Source organism: Cydia fagiglandana, chromosome 11 (assembly GCF_963556715.1).
Source record: "Cydia fagiglandana chromosome 11, ilCydFagi1.1, whole genome shotgun sequence".
NCBI lineage: Eukaryota > Metazoa > Arthropoda > Insecta > Lepidoptera > Tortricidae > Cydia > Cydia fagiglandana.
Window position 1 is genome coordinate 7,555,557 of NC_085942.1, and position 17,120 is coordinate 7,572,676.

The following is a 17,120-nucleotide window of genomic DNA, read 5'->3' on the forward strand; positions in this document are numbered from 1 at the left end:
TTACGTTTTGCAACAAGACAATTTATTAGGAATCGAGTATACATAGATACCGAAGATAATACGTTAACACCGCTTAGGCAAAGAAATATAAGGGGAAAACGCAACGCAAGTAACACGTTTAGTGACTGAAAAACAACAGATAAATCATAACAGAGTATACCTAGCGTCAGAATCAGAAACCGACGTAACTTATACTTAAAAATAATAAGTTTGTAGCATTTGTACACTTGTGACTTCTCGCAGAAATGCCCCGCTAGAGCCTTCACAATGTACTTAGCCTCGACTCGACGCGTCACCGCATCCCCGAGCGCGTCAGTATTCGCTATACAGATCGCTTTCGCTCTGATATCGACGACCGCTTGCGACTCTGAATACTACCCGAAGACATTTTCCTCTTGGTGTCACCGTTGGATGTGCTCGGAGCGTTTTTATAACTAGTGCTCGGAGTATTAATCCTATTATTAAGATTGGAAGTCTTTCTTCTAACGGATGGAGAGGCTTCGACATTGTTTAATTTAGCTGTGTTGTTCTGTGGTTTTTGCTCGATCACTACCGGTTGCTGGTATTTGCCCACAGCGTTCCAGTGTTCGCGTTGCGCTTTGAGTGATTCTCTCATTTTTTCTTTGGCTTCAGCGTTGTCCGCTAGCATTTGATTAAGCATTTGCACGGTTTGGTAGAGGGCCACAGGACTTAATAGTCCGAAGTCATGAAGCGAACACATGTGGAGTATAAAGTTTCTGTACAGGTTTTTCTCGAGGAGTTCTTTCCCCTTCATTTGGAGGAACATTTGGCAAGCTAGCGGGATCTGGCAGTCCCCGACGTAGTTGTACTTCATCACGTGGAGGTTCCACATCTTCATGAGCTCCTTCTCTCCCTCGTTGACGTCGGTGAACTCGTCGATCATCATCATGGTTTTCTGCTGGAGCCAGAGCGGATCCGTCTCGTTTTCCGAGTCTATGTCAAGCTCGTTAGGGTATACTGGGAGGCAGGTGATCGTGTGATGATAGAGGCTGGAAAAAATATTTAGTTTTTCGTAAAATTGGGAAACCATAAATAAGGATACAATGCATTGGTTTAGAGAAACTGGTAGATTACTGCCATTGCTCAATATCGGTCAAAAGTACACGAGTTCGTCTAAGTCTAAACGGACTCGGCTCGGTGAGAGTCACTTGGTGTTTTCACCAAATAGTCGAATACCTTTGAAAATAGATTACTGCCATTGCTCATAAATATCGGTCAAAAGTACACGAGTTCGTCTAAGTCTAAACCGACTCGACTCGGTGAGTCACTTGGTGTTTTTACCGAATAGTCGAATACCGGACCGAATGCGGGTCGCTTCCAACCGGCACGTATGGAGATCCAAGGGGGAGGCCTATGTTCAGCAGTGGACGTCTTGTGGCTGAGATGATGATGAGTCGAATACCTTTGAAAATTATGTACAAGCCCTGGGTTTCCAGATTCATTATATCATTATAGCTAATCTCGTAAGGCCGGGGCAACGACTGGATCTTTAGGTTCTACTGGATAATCACGTAAAAAGAACTCACCGATTATGCCCCGTGAGGTACGGCCGCTGAGCTTCAACCAATTCGCTATCGTCCAGCTCCAAAAACTCTGCTAAACTATGCCTCTGCGGGCGTCGCCGGGCTCTCGGCCGCCATATGAGGACGCGGGTGAGGCTGGTGCGGCGCGTGGGCCCCGCGCGCGGCCCGGCGGCGGCCGAGCGGCCCTGCGCCGCGATCAGGTCGTGCGGCGACCCCGTGTACGACCCGTCGTACAGCTCGTTGATGGACACGTCGATGCGAGCGCCGCCGGGGATTGGCTGGAGACCGATTATATTATTAATAAAAATGAACCGACTTCAAGAAACGGTCTGATGTGGCATAGTTTGACATAAAATATATTAAAATAAGCCAAAACAAATATAGAAAAGTTCCTGACGATAAATACATATAAAAATGATCAGTCAAATCCGTGAAAAACTACAGAAAAATACATCCTGACAACTTAGAGCAGGCATTAAAGTATGTATTAAGGCACAAGAAAAGGAACAAATCTTAGAATATAGATATGAGTATTACACTCTCGCGTTTTGTACACATATTTAATTACAAAAACCAATGAATCAATGAGCGGGGTAAAACAATGAAATTATATCGCGGTTTGTATAATCGAACGAGCGAGCGAAGCGAAGCGAAGTTCTTACATTCGACTTCGGACACGCGGCCGGCTAGCGGCACGTCCCGGCATTTCGATGTTTTTAAGCTGAACTGTCAGAAGATAGTTTGATACTCAAGAACTTAAGTAAATTTGTCCTAATTTAAATGAAATTGGGTAAACGTGTAGTTGAGGGCAGTAAATTTTAGTCATTAAATTATGAGCAGGCTTTATCAAGAGGTTATTAAGCTAGAAGAGCTTAAAATGCTAAAAAGCTATTTGTGAGGGGTCATGCATTTCTGGTCATCTTTTTTGTAAGAAAGTATGGTCGAGTTTGGTATCAAATTAAAGCGCTCGTCTTGCACTTTTATAATATCGTCGTTAAATTTACCATTTTGAAATAATTAGCAAGATAAAAATAAACATAGTATAGGTATTTGCCATTTGGCAATCCAAAATGGCGGCCATGCACTATGTCATAAAAGTCGTCATGGGTGTCGTTTTATAGGTTTTAGGGGGACACAGATTTCGAAAATGATGACCATTTCGGATTCCAAAATGGCGGCCATGCACTATGTTATAAAAGTCGTCATATATGTCGTTTTATAGATTTTAGGGGGCGCAGATTTCGAAAATGAAGACCATTTTGGAATCCAACATGGCGGCCATGCACTATGTCATAAAAGTCGTCATGGATGTCGTTTTATAGGTTTTAGGGGGCCCCGATTTCGAAAATGATGACCTTTTTGAATTCCAAAATGGCGGCCATGCACTATGTCATAAAAGTCGTCATGGATGTCGTTTTATAGGTTTTGGAGGGCGCAGATTTCGAAAATGATGACTATTTTAGATTGCGAAATGGCGGCCATGCACTATGTCATAAAAGTCGTCATGGGTGTCGTTTTATAGGTTTTGGGGGGGGGGCAGATTTCGATAATGATGACCATTTTTGATTCCAAGATGGCGGTCATGCAGTATGTCATAAAAGTCGTCATGGATGTCGTTTTATAGGTTTTGGGGGGCGCAGATTTCGATAATGATGACCATTTTGGATTCCAAAATGGCGGCCATGCACTATGTTATAAAAGTCGTCATATATGTCGTTTTATAGGTTTTAGGGGGGCATAGATTTCGAAAATGATGACCATTTTGGAATCCAACATGGCGGCCATGCACTATGTCATAAAAGTCGTTATGGATGTCGTTTTATAGGTTTTAGGGGGCCCCGATTTAGAAAATGATGACCTTTTTGAATTCCAAAATGGCGGCCATGCACTATGTCATAAAAGTCGTCATGGATGTCGTTTTATAGGTTTTGGAGGGCGCAGATTTCGAAAATGATGACCATTTTAGATTGCAAAATGGCGGCCATGGACTATATCATAAAAGTCGTCATGGGTGTCGTTTTATAGGTTTTGGGGGGCGCAGATTTCGATAATCATGACCATTTTTGATTCCAAGATGGCGGTCATGCACTATGTCATAAAAGTCGTCATGGATGTCGTTTTATAGGTTTTGGGGGGCGCAGATTTCGATAATGATGACCATTTTGAATTCTAAAATGGCGGCCATACACTATGTTATAAAAGTCGTCATATATGTCGTTTTATAGGTTTTAGGGGGCGCAGATTTCGAAAATGATGACCATTTTGGAATCCAACATGGCGGCCATGCACTATGTCATAAAAGTCGTCATGGATGTCGTTTTATAGGTTTTAGGGGGCCCTGATTTCGAAAATGATGACCTTTTTGAATTCCAAAATGGCGGCCATGCACTATGTCATAAAAGTCGTCATGGGTGTCGTTTTATAGGTTTTAGGGTGCACAGATTTCGATAATGATGACCATTTTGGATTCCAAAATGGCGGCCATGCACTATGTTATAAAAGTCGTCATATATGTCGTTTTATAGGTTTTAGGGGGCGCAGATTTCGAAAATGATGACCATTTTGGAATCCAACATGGCGGCCATGTACTATGTCACAAAAGTCTTCATGGATGTCGTTTTATAGGTTTTAGGGGGCCCCGATTTCTAAAATGATGACCTTTTTGAATTCCAAAATGGCGACCATGCACTATGTCATAAAAGTCGTCGTGGATGTCGTTTTATAGGTTTTGGAGGGCGCAGATTTCGAAAATGATGACCATTTTAGATTGCAAAATGGTGGCCATGCGTTCGGAATGGGGTTGGCAACTGTCAAAGGTTTGCATAGATGGCGCCATCATAGCTTGCCTCTTTGTCTATGAGATTTGGCTTAAATGACTGGCATCTAGGACATAAATATTCATTACAAACAAAAAATTGACACAATTCTAGGGATTGACAGGGCAAGCTATGCTGGCGCCATCTTCAAAATACTTCGACCGGCCAACCCCATTTTCCGAACGGAATGACATTTGTAGAGCGACGTCCCGTTCCTACCTGTCATTCCGTACGAAAACTGAATGAAAATTCCGAATGTCTGCGGCCAAGGTAAGTGTGCAACAAAATATAGATGAAGATGGCGGCCATGCACTATGTCGTATATGTCATAAAAGTCGTCATGGGTGTCGTTTTATAGGTTTTAGGGGGCACAGATTTCGAAAATGATGACCATTTTGGATTCCGAAATGGCGGCCATGCACTATGTCATAAAGATGTCGTTTTATAGGTTTTGGGGGGCGCAGATTTCGAAAATGATGATTTTTTTGGAATCCAAGATGGCGGCCATGCACTGTCATAAAAGTCGTCATGGATATCGTTTTATAGGTTTTAGGGGGCGCAGATTTCGAAAATAATGACTATTTTGGAATCCAAGATGGCGGCCATGCACTATGTCATAAAAGTCATCATGGATGTCACTTTGTAGGTTTTAGGGGGGCCTGATTTCGAAAATGATGATCATTTTGGAATCCAAAATGACGGCCATGCAGTATGTCATAAAAGTCGTCATGGATGTCGTTTTACTGGTCATGATCATCATTTTCGAAATTTACACACCTGTTTCAAATAAGGTATAGGTAGATGCATCCTAGTAAGTCAACAACATCTATATCTACTATCGAATTGTACTTTTGATAGTAGTACGAAATGTAATCTGAAAGGAGTCAAGTAATATATTCCTGTAATGAGGAATTTACATTGATTCCAATTACTAGTAATTGTAGAATTCGAAAGTTGATTCCTGATTCCTCAAATGGGATTGTACTTAGTAATTCGGTATTGTTAGATTACAAAGTAATCTGGGAATCAGTAATCAGATTACAAAGTAATTTCCAGTAATCGTGGAATCAGGAATCAATTACGAAATGCCCATCTCGGACTAAGTAGCACTGCATTCAATTGATCTTTTTGGCGAACCGCGAGTTCACAGTTCGGGGCGAACTACTAGTTAAATAAATAGGTATAGATATTGTTTACATACTTATGTACTCCTACAATTTTTTCTGCTTTGCCTTAAGGTGGATTGGCAGAGAATGCCTTGCGTTATTAAGTTCGCCTTTTGTACATCAAGTTGATCTTTTGTGTAATAAAATTAAAATAAACAAATATTACCCAAAAAACATGTACATGGATTAAAAGTGGAAAATTACTGTGGGTGAGACTTGAACTCACGGCCTCTGGATCGATACTCCAGCGCTCTGCCATCTAAGCCACCAAGACCTCATCATAGCCAGCAAAGCTTTCCACTACATAGGTAAAGGGGATCCCCAGCTTTATTCTAAGGTCGATAGCATCGATCGCAGATGTTTCTACTTGTTAAAAATTAAAATGTAGAATGGATGTTGTATACTTACGAAATACGTGAAATTGAATCTCGAATGGCAGAGCTTCAAGTGCTTCAGCAGAGAGTAGAGCGTGCCGCAGTCGAGGGAGCACCACGGGCAATGCAAGTCGTCGCACGCCTCCGTCTGTTGCCGCGAGTTGTTGTTGTATAGGAATTGGTAGATGATTTGTTGGCGTTTGTTCTCTTCGCTTGTGTCTGATTTGGATTTGTCTAGGAATTATAAGAAATGTAAGTAAATGAGTTATAGATAAAATTTGAGATCTGAATTCATGGACTTGTCATTATAAAATTTATGAATACATTTCGTAATTATGCATGTTAAAAATGTATCATAGCTAGATTTTTGGATTTGATAGCTGTTGGTCCGAAACGCGATTCGTCCAAATGAATTTAAGTACGCTTTTCGCCCAACACGCTTTTCGTCCAACACGCTTTTAGGCCAACACGCTTTTCGTCCAACACGCATTACGTCCAACACACTTTACGTCCAACACGCTTTTAAAAATCTTTTATGTTTAAATAAAATAGATTGACTTGGCCATGTTTCATGAAAATCTGTTCAGCCGTTTAAAGATCATCAGCTCTTTTCTAGTTGATGAGGGGATCCGATTTGTGTCATAGATAATTTTACCCCGAGTGTTCTTAGCCATGTTTCATGAAAATCTGTTCAGCCGTTTGAAGGTCATCAGCTCTTTTCGTTGATGAGGGGATCTGACTACCTTCCATATGTCCTATTGATTCGAAATTTGGTACTTCAATGATATTGAAACAACATGGTAAGGTAACCCATGACTTTAAATATGACATGTTAGAGTAAGGTTTAGATTTCGAAGGTGGGTAATTAAATGGGATTAATTAGGCTCCATTTCCACTGCGGCAGAAACAAAATGGACAAATAGCGACTTGGACGAATCGCGATATGGGCGAACGGCGTAAATGATACTTGACGAACCACGTAATGGACAAATCGCTACTTGGACGAATTACAATTTGGACTAACAGCTATCAAATCGATTTTTGTTTGCCTTTTGCAATGTCAATCCTACGAATAGTGTCAAAATTGTCAAATTCTTGTTTTTTAGGGTTCCATGCCAAAAAGATACAAAAGGAACCCTTATGTGCGACTCTGTCCGTCCGTCTGTCACATCGCAAAATATCTCGAGAACTACTGGAGCTATCGATTTGAAATTTGGAATAGTTATGAACAACGCTAATCCCAACACATTGGAAGTGTAATTTTTTAATTTTAAATTTAATAATTATGTATAATATAAAGAGGGGGCAACATTTCAAAGTATCGTTACTAGTTTGGAATGTAAATAATGGACAAATAGCGACTTGGACGAATCGCGATATGGGCGAACGGCGTAAATGATACTTGACGAACCACGTAATGGACAAATCGCTACTTGGACGAATTACAATTTGGACTAACAGCTATCAAATCGATTTTTGTTTGCCTTTTGCAATGTCAATCCTACGAATAGTGTCAAAATTGTCAAATTCTTGTTTTTTAGGGTTCCATGCCAAAAAGATACAAAAGGAACCCTTATGTGCGACTCTGTCCGTCCGTCTGTCACATCGCAAAATATCTCGAGAACTACTGGAGCTATCGATTTGAAATTTGGAATAGTTATGAACAACGCTAATCCCAACACATTGGAAGTGTAATTTTTTTAATTTTAAATTTAATAATTATGTATAATATAAAGAGGGGGCAACATTTCAAAGTATCGTTACTAGTTTGGAATGTAAATAATGGCTTGTTAGCCCATAAAGCCATAATCCCTTGAAAGTACAGTCGCCATCATAGATATTGGAGCGGCTAAGGCGCTCACAAATATCTGAACACGCCTCTATTGTCAGGGCGTTAGAGTGAGTGTTCAGATATTGTGAACACCTTGTCTGCTCATTCATTTTACATTCAACTTACTATTTTTCGCCTCATTCCCATTCTTCTGCTGGCTCCCCGAAGGTCTCTCCTTGGCAGTGACAGTATCCTTCTTAGCACCATTGGCCTCCTGCTGGTACAGCTTGGGGCGGTTCACCAGCCCGTTGGTCGGCTCTTGGCTCCAGCTGAGCTTCAGTTTGAGGAGCGGTCTCACTTTGAAGATGTCGAACGGGTTTATGTCAGTTTGCATTTCATTTTCCTGTAACGATTACATAATTGTCGACGCGATTGGTTGATGAGATCGCATAACGCGCGCGATTGGTCGCAACTAGTTGCGTTAGACTGCACGATTGGCTTGAAATCGTGTGCGTAACACCACTGTACTGGCCCCATTCTTATTGCCCATACGGCCCGTCTTAAGATATATGTCAATGACCTGCATCCAAATATGTATTAAAGATTCTAAATAAATCTTATAGCGCTACACATGCAAACACCCCCAAATACCTACTTTCGTTGTGTTTGTGCGCATTGCGTCTATAGGATACTGGAGATGCGCACATTTCTAAAATGGTTTAGAGACCTTGATGCTACAGAATTAAAAGCAATCAAGTATTACCCGACTGATATGGACATAATTACATTGAGATTTGAGATACTAGGTATCTCAAACTCTACATTATAATTGTTTAGCAACCTAAAGAAATACATTCTAAAATACATATTTTGTATTAGGTAAGTAAGTATAAGTATAATAATAAGGTGAATCGTAGAAGGATTACAGCAAACCAAAAATAAGGTATAATTAGTGATAAAGAAGTTGTTAGTTGTGACAAAACCCCTTATAAAAAAAAAGATTAAAAAAAGGACATCCTAATTCAACACATTGCTAGAGTCTGTTCGTAAAGAGTATATTCGCTAAGGTCATTTAAAACTCATTAATCTTATTATAAATGAGATTATTATCCATGCACGGAGTAAGCACTCTAAGCTTATACGAATTTGCATCTTTTGAAATATAATGGATACCTAATTTAACATAGCCGCTATTAAATATACAAAGTTAAGAATAGAACTTACATTAGGAATAGTCTCCCATTGAGCCATCAGGGCCTTATGCGGAGACCTGGCCAGGGTTGTGCTCCGTCCACCCGGCGTCACGTCATGCAGCACCAGATCATACTCTCCGTTAGTGAGCAGGCAGCGGTTGTGCTTGTCGTACACTATCAGCTCACTGCCGTAGAGCTTGCTCCATTTGCTGTCAGAGGACGAATTGTTGACATGCTCAGATGATTTCAGGCGTTTTGTGGCTGGTTCTGCATTAAATAAATATTAATTTATATAAATAGTGTTGAATAATTTCAGTCGGGCAAAAATGATTTCGTATGTCTAGAATCTAGACATACGAAATCAATGCATCTAGACTCTAGATGTTCTCCTCTACAGGTCGCAAATCTCAATCGATTCTCGTTAAATTTTGTGAGCAAGTTCATTAAATAGATTTTTTTTATCAATTCCGTTTTTGGAAGTTATTTTAATGTGACAGAGCCTGTTTTAACCTTTTGAGCGCAAGACGGTGAAGGAATATGACGTACCCCGGCCGCCAGGCGATCGCGATTATTTAAGCCAAATTGCATTGGCGAAGCTGTCGGCTGTAGCCGTCATTGGCGTCCTTGGAAAGACTCCGATGAGCAATGCTTGCGAGGTCTACACTGCTAAGCCAAATAACGGTATCTCAAATAAAAATTTAATGCAAACATATATACCTTGATTTCTTTATCTGTTAATTCCATTTTCAACATCATTTGTTTTTGAGATACCGCTATTTGGCTTAGGAGGGCTGGTGCGCTGGGACGCTAGAGGTTAAACATTACCTTCACTATCTCCATTCATGATTTCGGTAGAACTACTGCTGCCATTGGTAGCGTTCCCCGAGTTCCTTGTGACCGTGACTTTGAGCATAAGCATATAGGATTTTACATTGGGCCCCTGCGAGGGACTGAAGGTGACGCTGGAGATGCTGACGGCTGAAGCCATGGTGGGGGGCTCCGAAGTGGAGGGGTTAAGTGGCAGTGAGCAGGTGCCAATCTAGAAAATAGTAAAAGTCTAGTTGTTTCTATGGTATTCTAATACAAAAAATTGTGATTTCCACTGAATTGTCTTACATGTTTCATATTTTGTAGAGATTTTAGGTATATGAATTTCCTTTTCTGAGACAAATGTACTCTAAACATGCTTCTGCTATCAATATATGCAGAAAAAACATTAATAGATAAACAAATGCATATGCTTGTATGGGTTGCTTGTGAAATGCTCCTATTAGTATTATATGTAGTACCTATGGCCAGCTAATAAACTGTTTAACTGTAGGTTAGGTAGCAAGTACAAACTACTCCTTTTTTTTTAAATAAAGTCTAGTCTATTGGAAAAAATGATACAGAGGGTTAACCAGACTATAAATATAAATAATCAATAACAAAAACTAGAACATTATCATATCTTAAATTCGTTATTCATTAATTCATACTCAGTAATCAGATGTACAATATGCATAAATTGTCGCGGAGCAATGATAATAAATAAGGATCCATACTGGAGAGTGTCATTAAATGAATTCAGAACACTTACTGAAACTTCCATCACATCAGATGAGCTCTCTTTCCTCTTTTTATGGCATATCTTGAGCAGCAAGGTCTCCACTTTCACTTGGTAGTCTCTGGGATCCACTAAGCTCTTGTCATAAAAGCCCAGGAAGGTCAGAGTCATGTACCCCCCCAAACTGTTAGGTTGCAGTTCTGTACTCTTCTTCAAGGTGATTTTCTCCAGCAAAGAGCTAACCTTGAACCCCACGCGACTTTTATTACTCCTAGACATCCTCCGCTTCATATACGACAACGTTCTATTCAGGAAAATCGGCTGCAAACAAAGAAAGTACAGTTGTAGATAATAGCGTGCAACCTAATAGCGTGTTTTGTTTATAGAATTCAATAAAACTTACCGATAGCATGTTACGAGTTCGCAGAAATCTGTATATTTGTGTTGGCTCTGTAAAACACAAAATAGCATTATCTAGCACAAATTATTATTCATCACTGAAAGCTACTATCTAACACTGGAACTTACTTTCAAATGCTTGCAAAAACAGCTCATGGTCGGCCTGGAGATGGTCGATTTTAGAGTTTTTTGTTGTATCATTGTCTTTATCGCGCTTTTTAGGGGGCATTTCTGCTTAGTTTGATTAATTATCAACTAAACCGCCAAGTTCATCGGTTATCGGTTCGTTGACTTGCCTTAGATGACATTTGACAGGTGGAGGTGGTCGACATCGCGGGTGAGCAGCGGCGGGCAGCGTCAGTGCGAGCATAGACAATTTCATATTATACTTTTTTCTCTTTGGAATCGACGAAAGACATCAAGACTGTACGGATTATGGAATTTTAATTCACAAATAATTAAGTAAATATAAAACATTAAATTAGCTTACAAATAATAATACAAACTATCTCTAAACTAAATAAACTTAAAATAAAAAGCCTATAAATAAAAAACGGATTATTGAAAAAAAAAATGGTTTAATATATGTATATAGAAATATAATTATAATAACTTTTAATTGCACAAAAAGTTACGTAAATAAATAATTACGTATGGTCCTTGTTGTAATAAATTATTGGTTTTAAGTGAATATGTCAAGGTGTTTTTTCATTTTTAAGCGTATAATGAAACCGAGTCTATTGTATTGTACTTTTATAGAAATGTCAAAACTGTCAAATTAAAGTCGCAAAAGGCAATTTCAAAACTATTTTTAGTATTTTATACACTAAAACTATCCTTTAAAATGTGAGAGAAATATTTATTTGCATTAGTAATAATGCTAAAAGCGCCCCTCAGGACTAGACTTATAAGAAAAGCTATACGCAACATACAAAAAAGTGCCATTGACGGTGGATTAAACGGGGTTTTGCTGAGACAGTATAATTACGTTTGCAATTATAATAATGAAACAGCAAACAAAGTATACAACAGGAAATTGGTGGTGGCGATAGTTGTAGTTTTTCTATCGGTAGTGATAAGCGTGAGTGTAGGAAATAGCGTGTTAAGTGTGAGATGTTTATTACCTAATAATTACCTTGTGTGGGAAGCGACCCGGCCGCTGGCAGATTGCGCATATTGCGCTAACGTCACGAAACCCATTATACTGCGGAACGTCTCCCGGCGAGACTTTGCTGTAAGAATACTATTCATATCCCTAATGACCATATTCAGAGCATTCCACCAGTGTCACTTAAAAATGCTAGTATTTTGATTTTTTTACTAAATGGGAGAAAATTCATGAACCTCATGGAAGCCTAGAGTCCGCTTGGCAACTCATTCCAAGAATTGATGTAGGCACTACTTTTTACAATAAGTAACTGCCATCTTACCTAGTTAGTTTCTGCTCATATTATTCAACTTTTTGTTTTAGAACTATGCATATTTATCTAGACCTATCATAGTAAAAAATGCCATAAGCCATTGGAGAGCTACAGACCTTGACTTCTACAAATTCAAGAGGCTTTATGAGAATACTGTGGGCAGCTATGAAAGTGTTGACGAAGGATGCCAGTTTCTTAATTTCAAAACAGATCTGTTTACGTTGAAGGAGGTATTTAATATGCCTGATGCCAGGGCCAGGAACGAGCCAGGGCAGAAACCCTGGTATGTTGGTTGGTAAGTATATATCAAACTACTTTTTTTATTTTAGAAGGAATACAAAACAAGGGGAGGCCTTGCCCAGCATTGGATAAATTTGTCTATTAAGCGATTTTTTGCGTGTTCCATTTTCGAAAACTTTTGGCTGTGGTGCGGAACAATCATTTCATGACACGGCAGCCATGCCATGCGCCATAGAATATGATGACACTCTTCCCGTGTTATATTCCACACATACAAAACATTGATGACACGGCAGGCGTGTCATCAGCCCCGAATCGGTTAAAAAATAGAATGAGCTGCCACCACACATGATGAGCTGCTCTACAAGTGGCTTCTTATTTACCTCTTAGAGCAGCGGTCGGCAACCTTTTAGCAGCCACATAGTAGTCAACGAAATTGACGCGGGCCGCACTTTGTTAATATTTATGACTTTAGCAGACATTGTTGTTTGTCAATATTACAAACAAATAAGGGAGGCTCCCGGAACGCATATGAGAGGTAGCGGGCCGCCTGTTGCCATCTTAGAGTATGGCCTGACATAACAATAGCACCTTGAAAAGAGGTCATTTACTTGTATAATTCTTGCTTGAAAGCATGTAATATTTTGATAATGTAGCATAAGAAAAGTAGAGTAATTTTTGCATGACAAAGCACTTCAACTAGGTGAATGGAACTTGTTTTTTTTTCAGGGGAAATTGTCATCCAGATATTTTAGCCAAAGTCAGACAATATTATGACATGCCAGAATTCCTACCTGAAGACGCAGAGTTCCCAGCAACTGAAAATATATTCTTTGGATATGAAATGGGAGCTGTTATGCATGTAAGTTAATGTTACTATAAATATTTGTGTCACAATTAACAATTTTGTCACAATTATGGACCCGGGTATGTCCTTAAACTACATCCAAGACCACTGGTGGACGGGCAGCAGTGTCCCTCAAATTCGGTGTACTCGACTGCGATCGCCAACCCGCCTGCCAAGCGTGGCGATTATGGCATTCACCCCCCAAAAAAGGGGGAGGCCTATGTTCAGCAGTGGACGTCTTATGGCTGAGATGATGATGAACAATTTTGTTGCAAACTGTACTTTTTTCTCAAAATCTGTATATACCAATCACTTCTAATTGAAAAATTAGGGAGGGTTACATTTCGGCGTAGTTGTGCGGGAACTGATAGCTGCCCTGCCCTATGTTTAAAAAATCCATCATTTTTTGGGTTTGTTTGCAAGTTATTACAAAATATTAAAGATAGTTTGTTTATATAACTTTCAGCTGGACTATATTTCAAGACTGATGTGGCAGGGGCAAGTAAAAGGTGTCAAGTGGTGGTCTATTGCCCCAGTGCCTGAATGTGATGATGTTTGCCATAAGCTCCAGTATTATGTTGAACCAGGAGACATTGGTAAGACCAGAAACATTAAAGAATTTATGTATAGCTGTTATGCACAACCCTAAGTTTCAGTATTATATGCATTCATATTCATCATATGGTCCTTGTCCATTACTAGTGTTGTCATCCTATCAGAGTTAATTTTCCTTGTTTCATCACAATTTGAAATAAGACACTGTATTATTATTATTATTTTTACCTTTTACAGTTTTTTTGGACACCAGATTGTGGTACCATGCCACAAGCATCCCCAAGGGCCAATTCTCAATGACTGTACAGTCTGAGTATGGGTAAATTAAGGACCAATTTATTTAAGTCACTCCTAAGTACAAAATAAGCATTCTTTTCTACATATCGACATGCCAAAATTTTACAATGTTTTTTTTATTTACACTATTTATTACTCTTCGAATGTTTACTCTATTGTAAGGTGCCATTAAGTAGTACAACTACTATCATCTGCCAAATTAGCTTTAGGTATTTGCAATATTTTGTTGAAGTGCAATTTAAACTTGTCTTTATACTCTGAATAAACTTTTTAAAATTTAACTTTTTATTTAATTTATACCAAACTGGAATCTGGTTTTAACCGGCAAAAAATTGGGGTTGTCTTGGTATGATGTTAAAAATTAAAAACATTAATAGTTTAAAACATTGTAATTTCTAATTCTAGTTTCAAAAATTTTTTCAGTGAAGGATTGGCTTGTAATCTGCATAATTTCATATCATGAGCCACTAACAATTACTGGATACAAACACTAAACATCAATACAAAAAAAAAAAACAACAGCAGTTGAAAGGTTGCAATTATCCCGTCCAATCCTTCACTAAAGTGACTGATTATTGTAAAGTTCACGTAAAGAGATCATGTTTGAAACTCGAAGGCACATTAAGCTCACGCTGCACGCTAACTGAGTGGCACATCATAAGAATTTATCTACTGGCATCACTGTACAGCTCACTGAACCCAAATGCATGAAATGCAAACTTACAATAGCAATAAATAATATTTCATTTGACCAGATAAATGCCAGACTGAATGGACAATTTTAATTGACTTGGCATTGTAATATCACAAAAGAAATGGTACCACAGTACCGAGTTGGACATATATATTTTTAAAATATTGCAACCGCCCAAGTGGCATGGGAAGATAGACACAGCGACTGGACAGAGAGTTTGACATTTACGGGTAATTAGAAGAACTGCCACACACCAAGCACAGCGTCCTTTATTGCCTCTATATACTGCGCTGGTACCCAGTACACCCAATACCTGGAAGCTTCAGTGGGCCCTAGTTGCAGACCCTGGAATAAAATATAATTAAGGAAAAATAGAAAATTTACACATGTTTTTATTTTACAGTGTGAAATAATATTAATTGACATACCATAATGTGATATTCTTCATGATCTTTGATAGGTTCAGATGTGATGCCTGAAACAATAAAAAAATAACCTTTACTTTAAATATTTATAAATAGATTTTGCCTAACAGTAAACTTTGTGTAAAACATGTTACCTAGACCGAGACAAAGCAGCCGTGAAAAAAAAGGCAGGTAAGCGTTCTCTTGTCTTTTATCATTTTAAATATATATTAGTGTTCAAACACAACAACAACATAGTAGCATTATATGAACTCACAGCATTCAAGGCAAAAGCTGAAATTCCATCTAAGTAGTTAACACATTCCTTGCCACCCAGCCAAACAAGACATCCGCGCCAGAACACAACAATTTCGTCATATAAAGCACTATCGAGTCATCCGGCCTAGGAACAAAATCATAAAATATCCGATAGTCGGGTTTTTGGCACTGAATGTGTTTTTCATCTATAAATAACCAGTTGATTACTTACTTTTAATGGAAGTCATGGCAAGTTTCTCTGTGCGCTCCTTTGTCCCCAGCCAAAGCTGGTCCTGCTCTGGCTTGAAGGTCAACCGCACTTTGCCACCATGTTTGTTTAACATTCCGCTCAAAGGCACCGGTGGCAGTGGCTCCTGAAAATGTATTATATTATGACCACAATTACTATATACCCATTGGGTAGAAACAAGCAAAGAATATGCCTATTAAAATAATATACTATACTTTTTTACGGGCTAAGTTGAAGGCACCAGACATCAGGGCCCTCACCCTACTAGATGGTGTGTTCAAATTACTACACCTATGCAAATAAAACTGCATGAGGATAGCGTCATGGATAAACCTGGTCTTCAGTCAGTCCCACAGCATTGAGGGACTGACTGAAGCAGAAGAATACACTTTTTTTTAAGTCTCACCTTAACACCCTTGACTCCTGGCATAGCATCAGGAGGAATTCCTTTGTCCAACACTTTCCTGTGTATTTTTTGTGCACACAAAGGCTCCTTACTTGACTGGCCACTACTAGCTTTTTCTTCCAGTATTTCCTATAAACGATAAAACTGTTAGTTCTGAACTACAGCTGATTATTCTAATAAGAATGTTATTGTGTTGTTACCCACCTTTGGCACACTCTTTACAGCTAAAATATCATCCATTTTAGATCCAACAAGCATGACCTTTCCTCCTTTGACAACTCCAGCTTGCCTTAGTGTCTGATCGTTGCGCGCCATGCCTTTTATTATTAACTTTTGTGCGTGTTGTGGCACTTGACATATTCTTTCCAAGTGGGCTTTTAAATCTAACACGGGCGCATCATATGCAAAGGTTATGTCATGTTTAACTTTGTTAAAGACTACGGTAAATTCGATCTGTTCAGGGATCTCGCATTCTTCGGCCTCCTCGACGGACTCCGACGTACATGCGCTGCTCTCGGCGGGAGCTTCCGTGTGTGGTTTCTCAGTGCTTGGTCTACATTCTAACGCAGTCTTTGTGCCATTCGATATTAAAGAGTTGGGATCACAATTTTCTGTAGAGTCTCCCTTTTCGGAAGCTGGTAAATAATAACATAACGTGAGTTTGCAAAATTTCTAGAACAAAAGCTCTCAATGCAGTTCAGTAACAAAGAAATCAACAGTTTTTAAATGAACGACACTTGTAAAGACTTACCGATATAATCCATAATTTAGAATAGATTGTGTAAATGAATAAGAATCACCAGTATATTAGAGTTGTTTTGAAAAATAATTAAAATAGAGCCGACCGAGTGACATGAAGCAACAAATTTTTCGTCACCATTGCGTTGCGTTCAGAAATCAATTACTTTGTTTTGGGTGCAAACAAAAATAAACATCTAA

The 17,120-nt window shown here is 39.1% G+C and overlaps 3 protein-coding genes across 4 annotated transcripts; 1 reads left to right on the forward strand and 2 right to left on the reverse strand.

The window, feature by feature from the left end:
- Nucleotides 1-206: 206 nt before the first annotated feature.
- LOC134668819 (polycomb protein suz12) lies at nt 207-11,185 on the reverse strand. The gene is made up of 9 exons (XM_063526276.1): nt 10,939-11,185; nt 10,814-10,860; nt 10,444-10,731; nt 9,690-9,903; nt 8,896-9,131; nt 7,858-8,074; nt 5,935-6,134; nt 1,548-1,822; nt 207-1,010 (listed from the first exon to the last, which is right to left on the reverse strand). The coding sequence occupies exons 1-9, from the start codon at nt 11,036-11,038 to the stop codon at nt 323-325; spliced, it is 2,265 nt and encodes a 754-aa protein (XP_063382346.1). The 5' UTR covers nt 11,039-11,185; the 3' UTR covers nt 207-322.
- A 395-nt stretch (nt 11,186-11,580) lies between these two features.
- Nucleotides 11,581-14,450, forward strand: LOC134668839 (uncharacterized). 2 transcript variants are annotated; one of them, XM_063526309.1, is made up of 5 exons: nt 11,581-12,043; nt 12,281-12,525; nt 13,200-13,332; nt 13,784-13,913; nt 14,110-14,450. In XM_063526309.1, exons 1-5 carry the CDS (start codon nt 11,687-11,689, stop codon nt 14,193-14,195), a joined length of 951 nt encoding a protein of 316 aa, XP_063382379.1. In that variant the 5' UTR covers nt 11,581-11,686; the 3' UTR covers nt 14,196-14,450. The 2 variants fall into 2 exon arrangements, with proteins under 2 accessions (XP_063382379.1, XP_063382380.1); XM_063526310.1 differs by lacking the exon at nt 13,784-13,913.
- Nucleotides 14,451-14,543: 93 nt separating this feature from the next.
- Nucleotides 14,544-17,090, reverse strand: LOC134668840 (ubiquitin domain-containing protein UBFD1-like). Its single transcript, XM_063526311.1, has 6 exons — nt 16,933-17,090; nt 16,386-16,816; nt 16,182-16,310; nt 15,758-15,899; nt 15,292-15,338; nt 14,544-15,208 (listed from the first exon to the last, which is right to left on the reverse strand). The coding sequence occupies exons 1-6, from the start codon at nt 16,943-16,945 to the stop codon at nt 15,098-15,100; spliced, it is 873 nt and encodes a 290-aa protein (XP_063382381.1). The 5' UTR covers nt 16,946-17,090; the 3' UTR covers nt 14,544-15,097.
- Between the last annotated feature and the right edge of the window lie 30 nt (nt 17,091-17,120).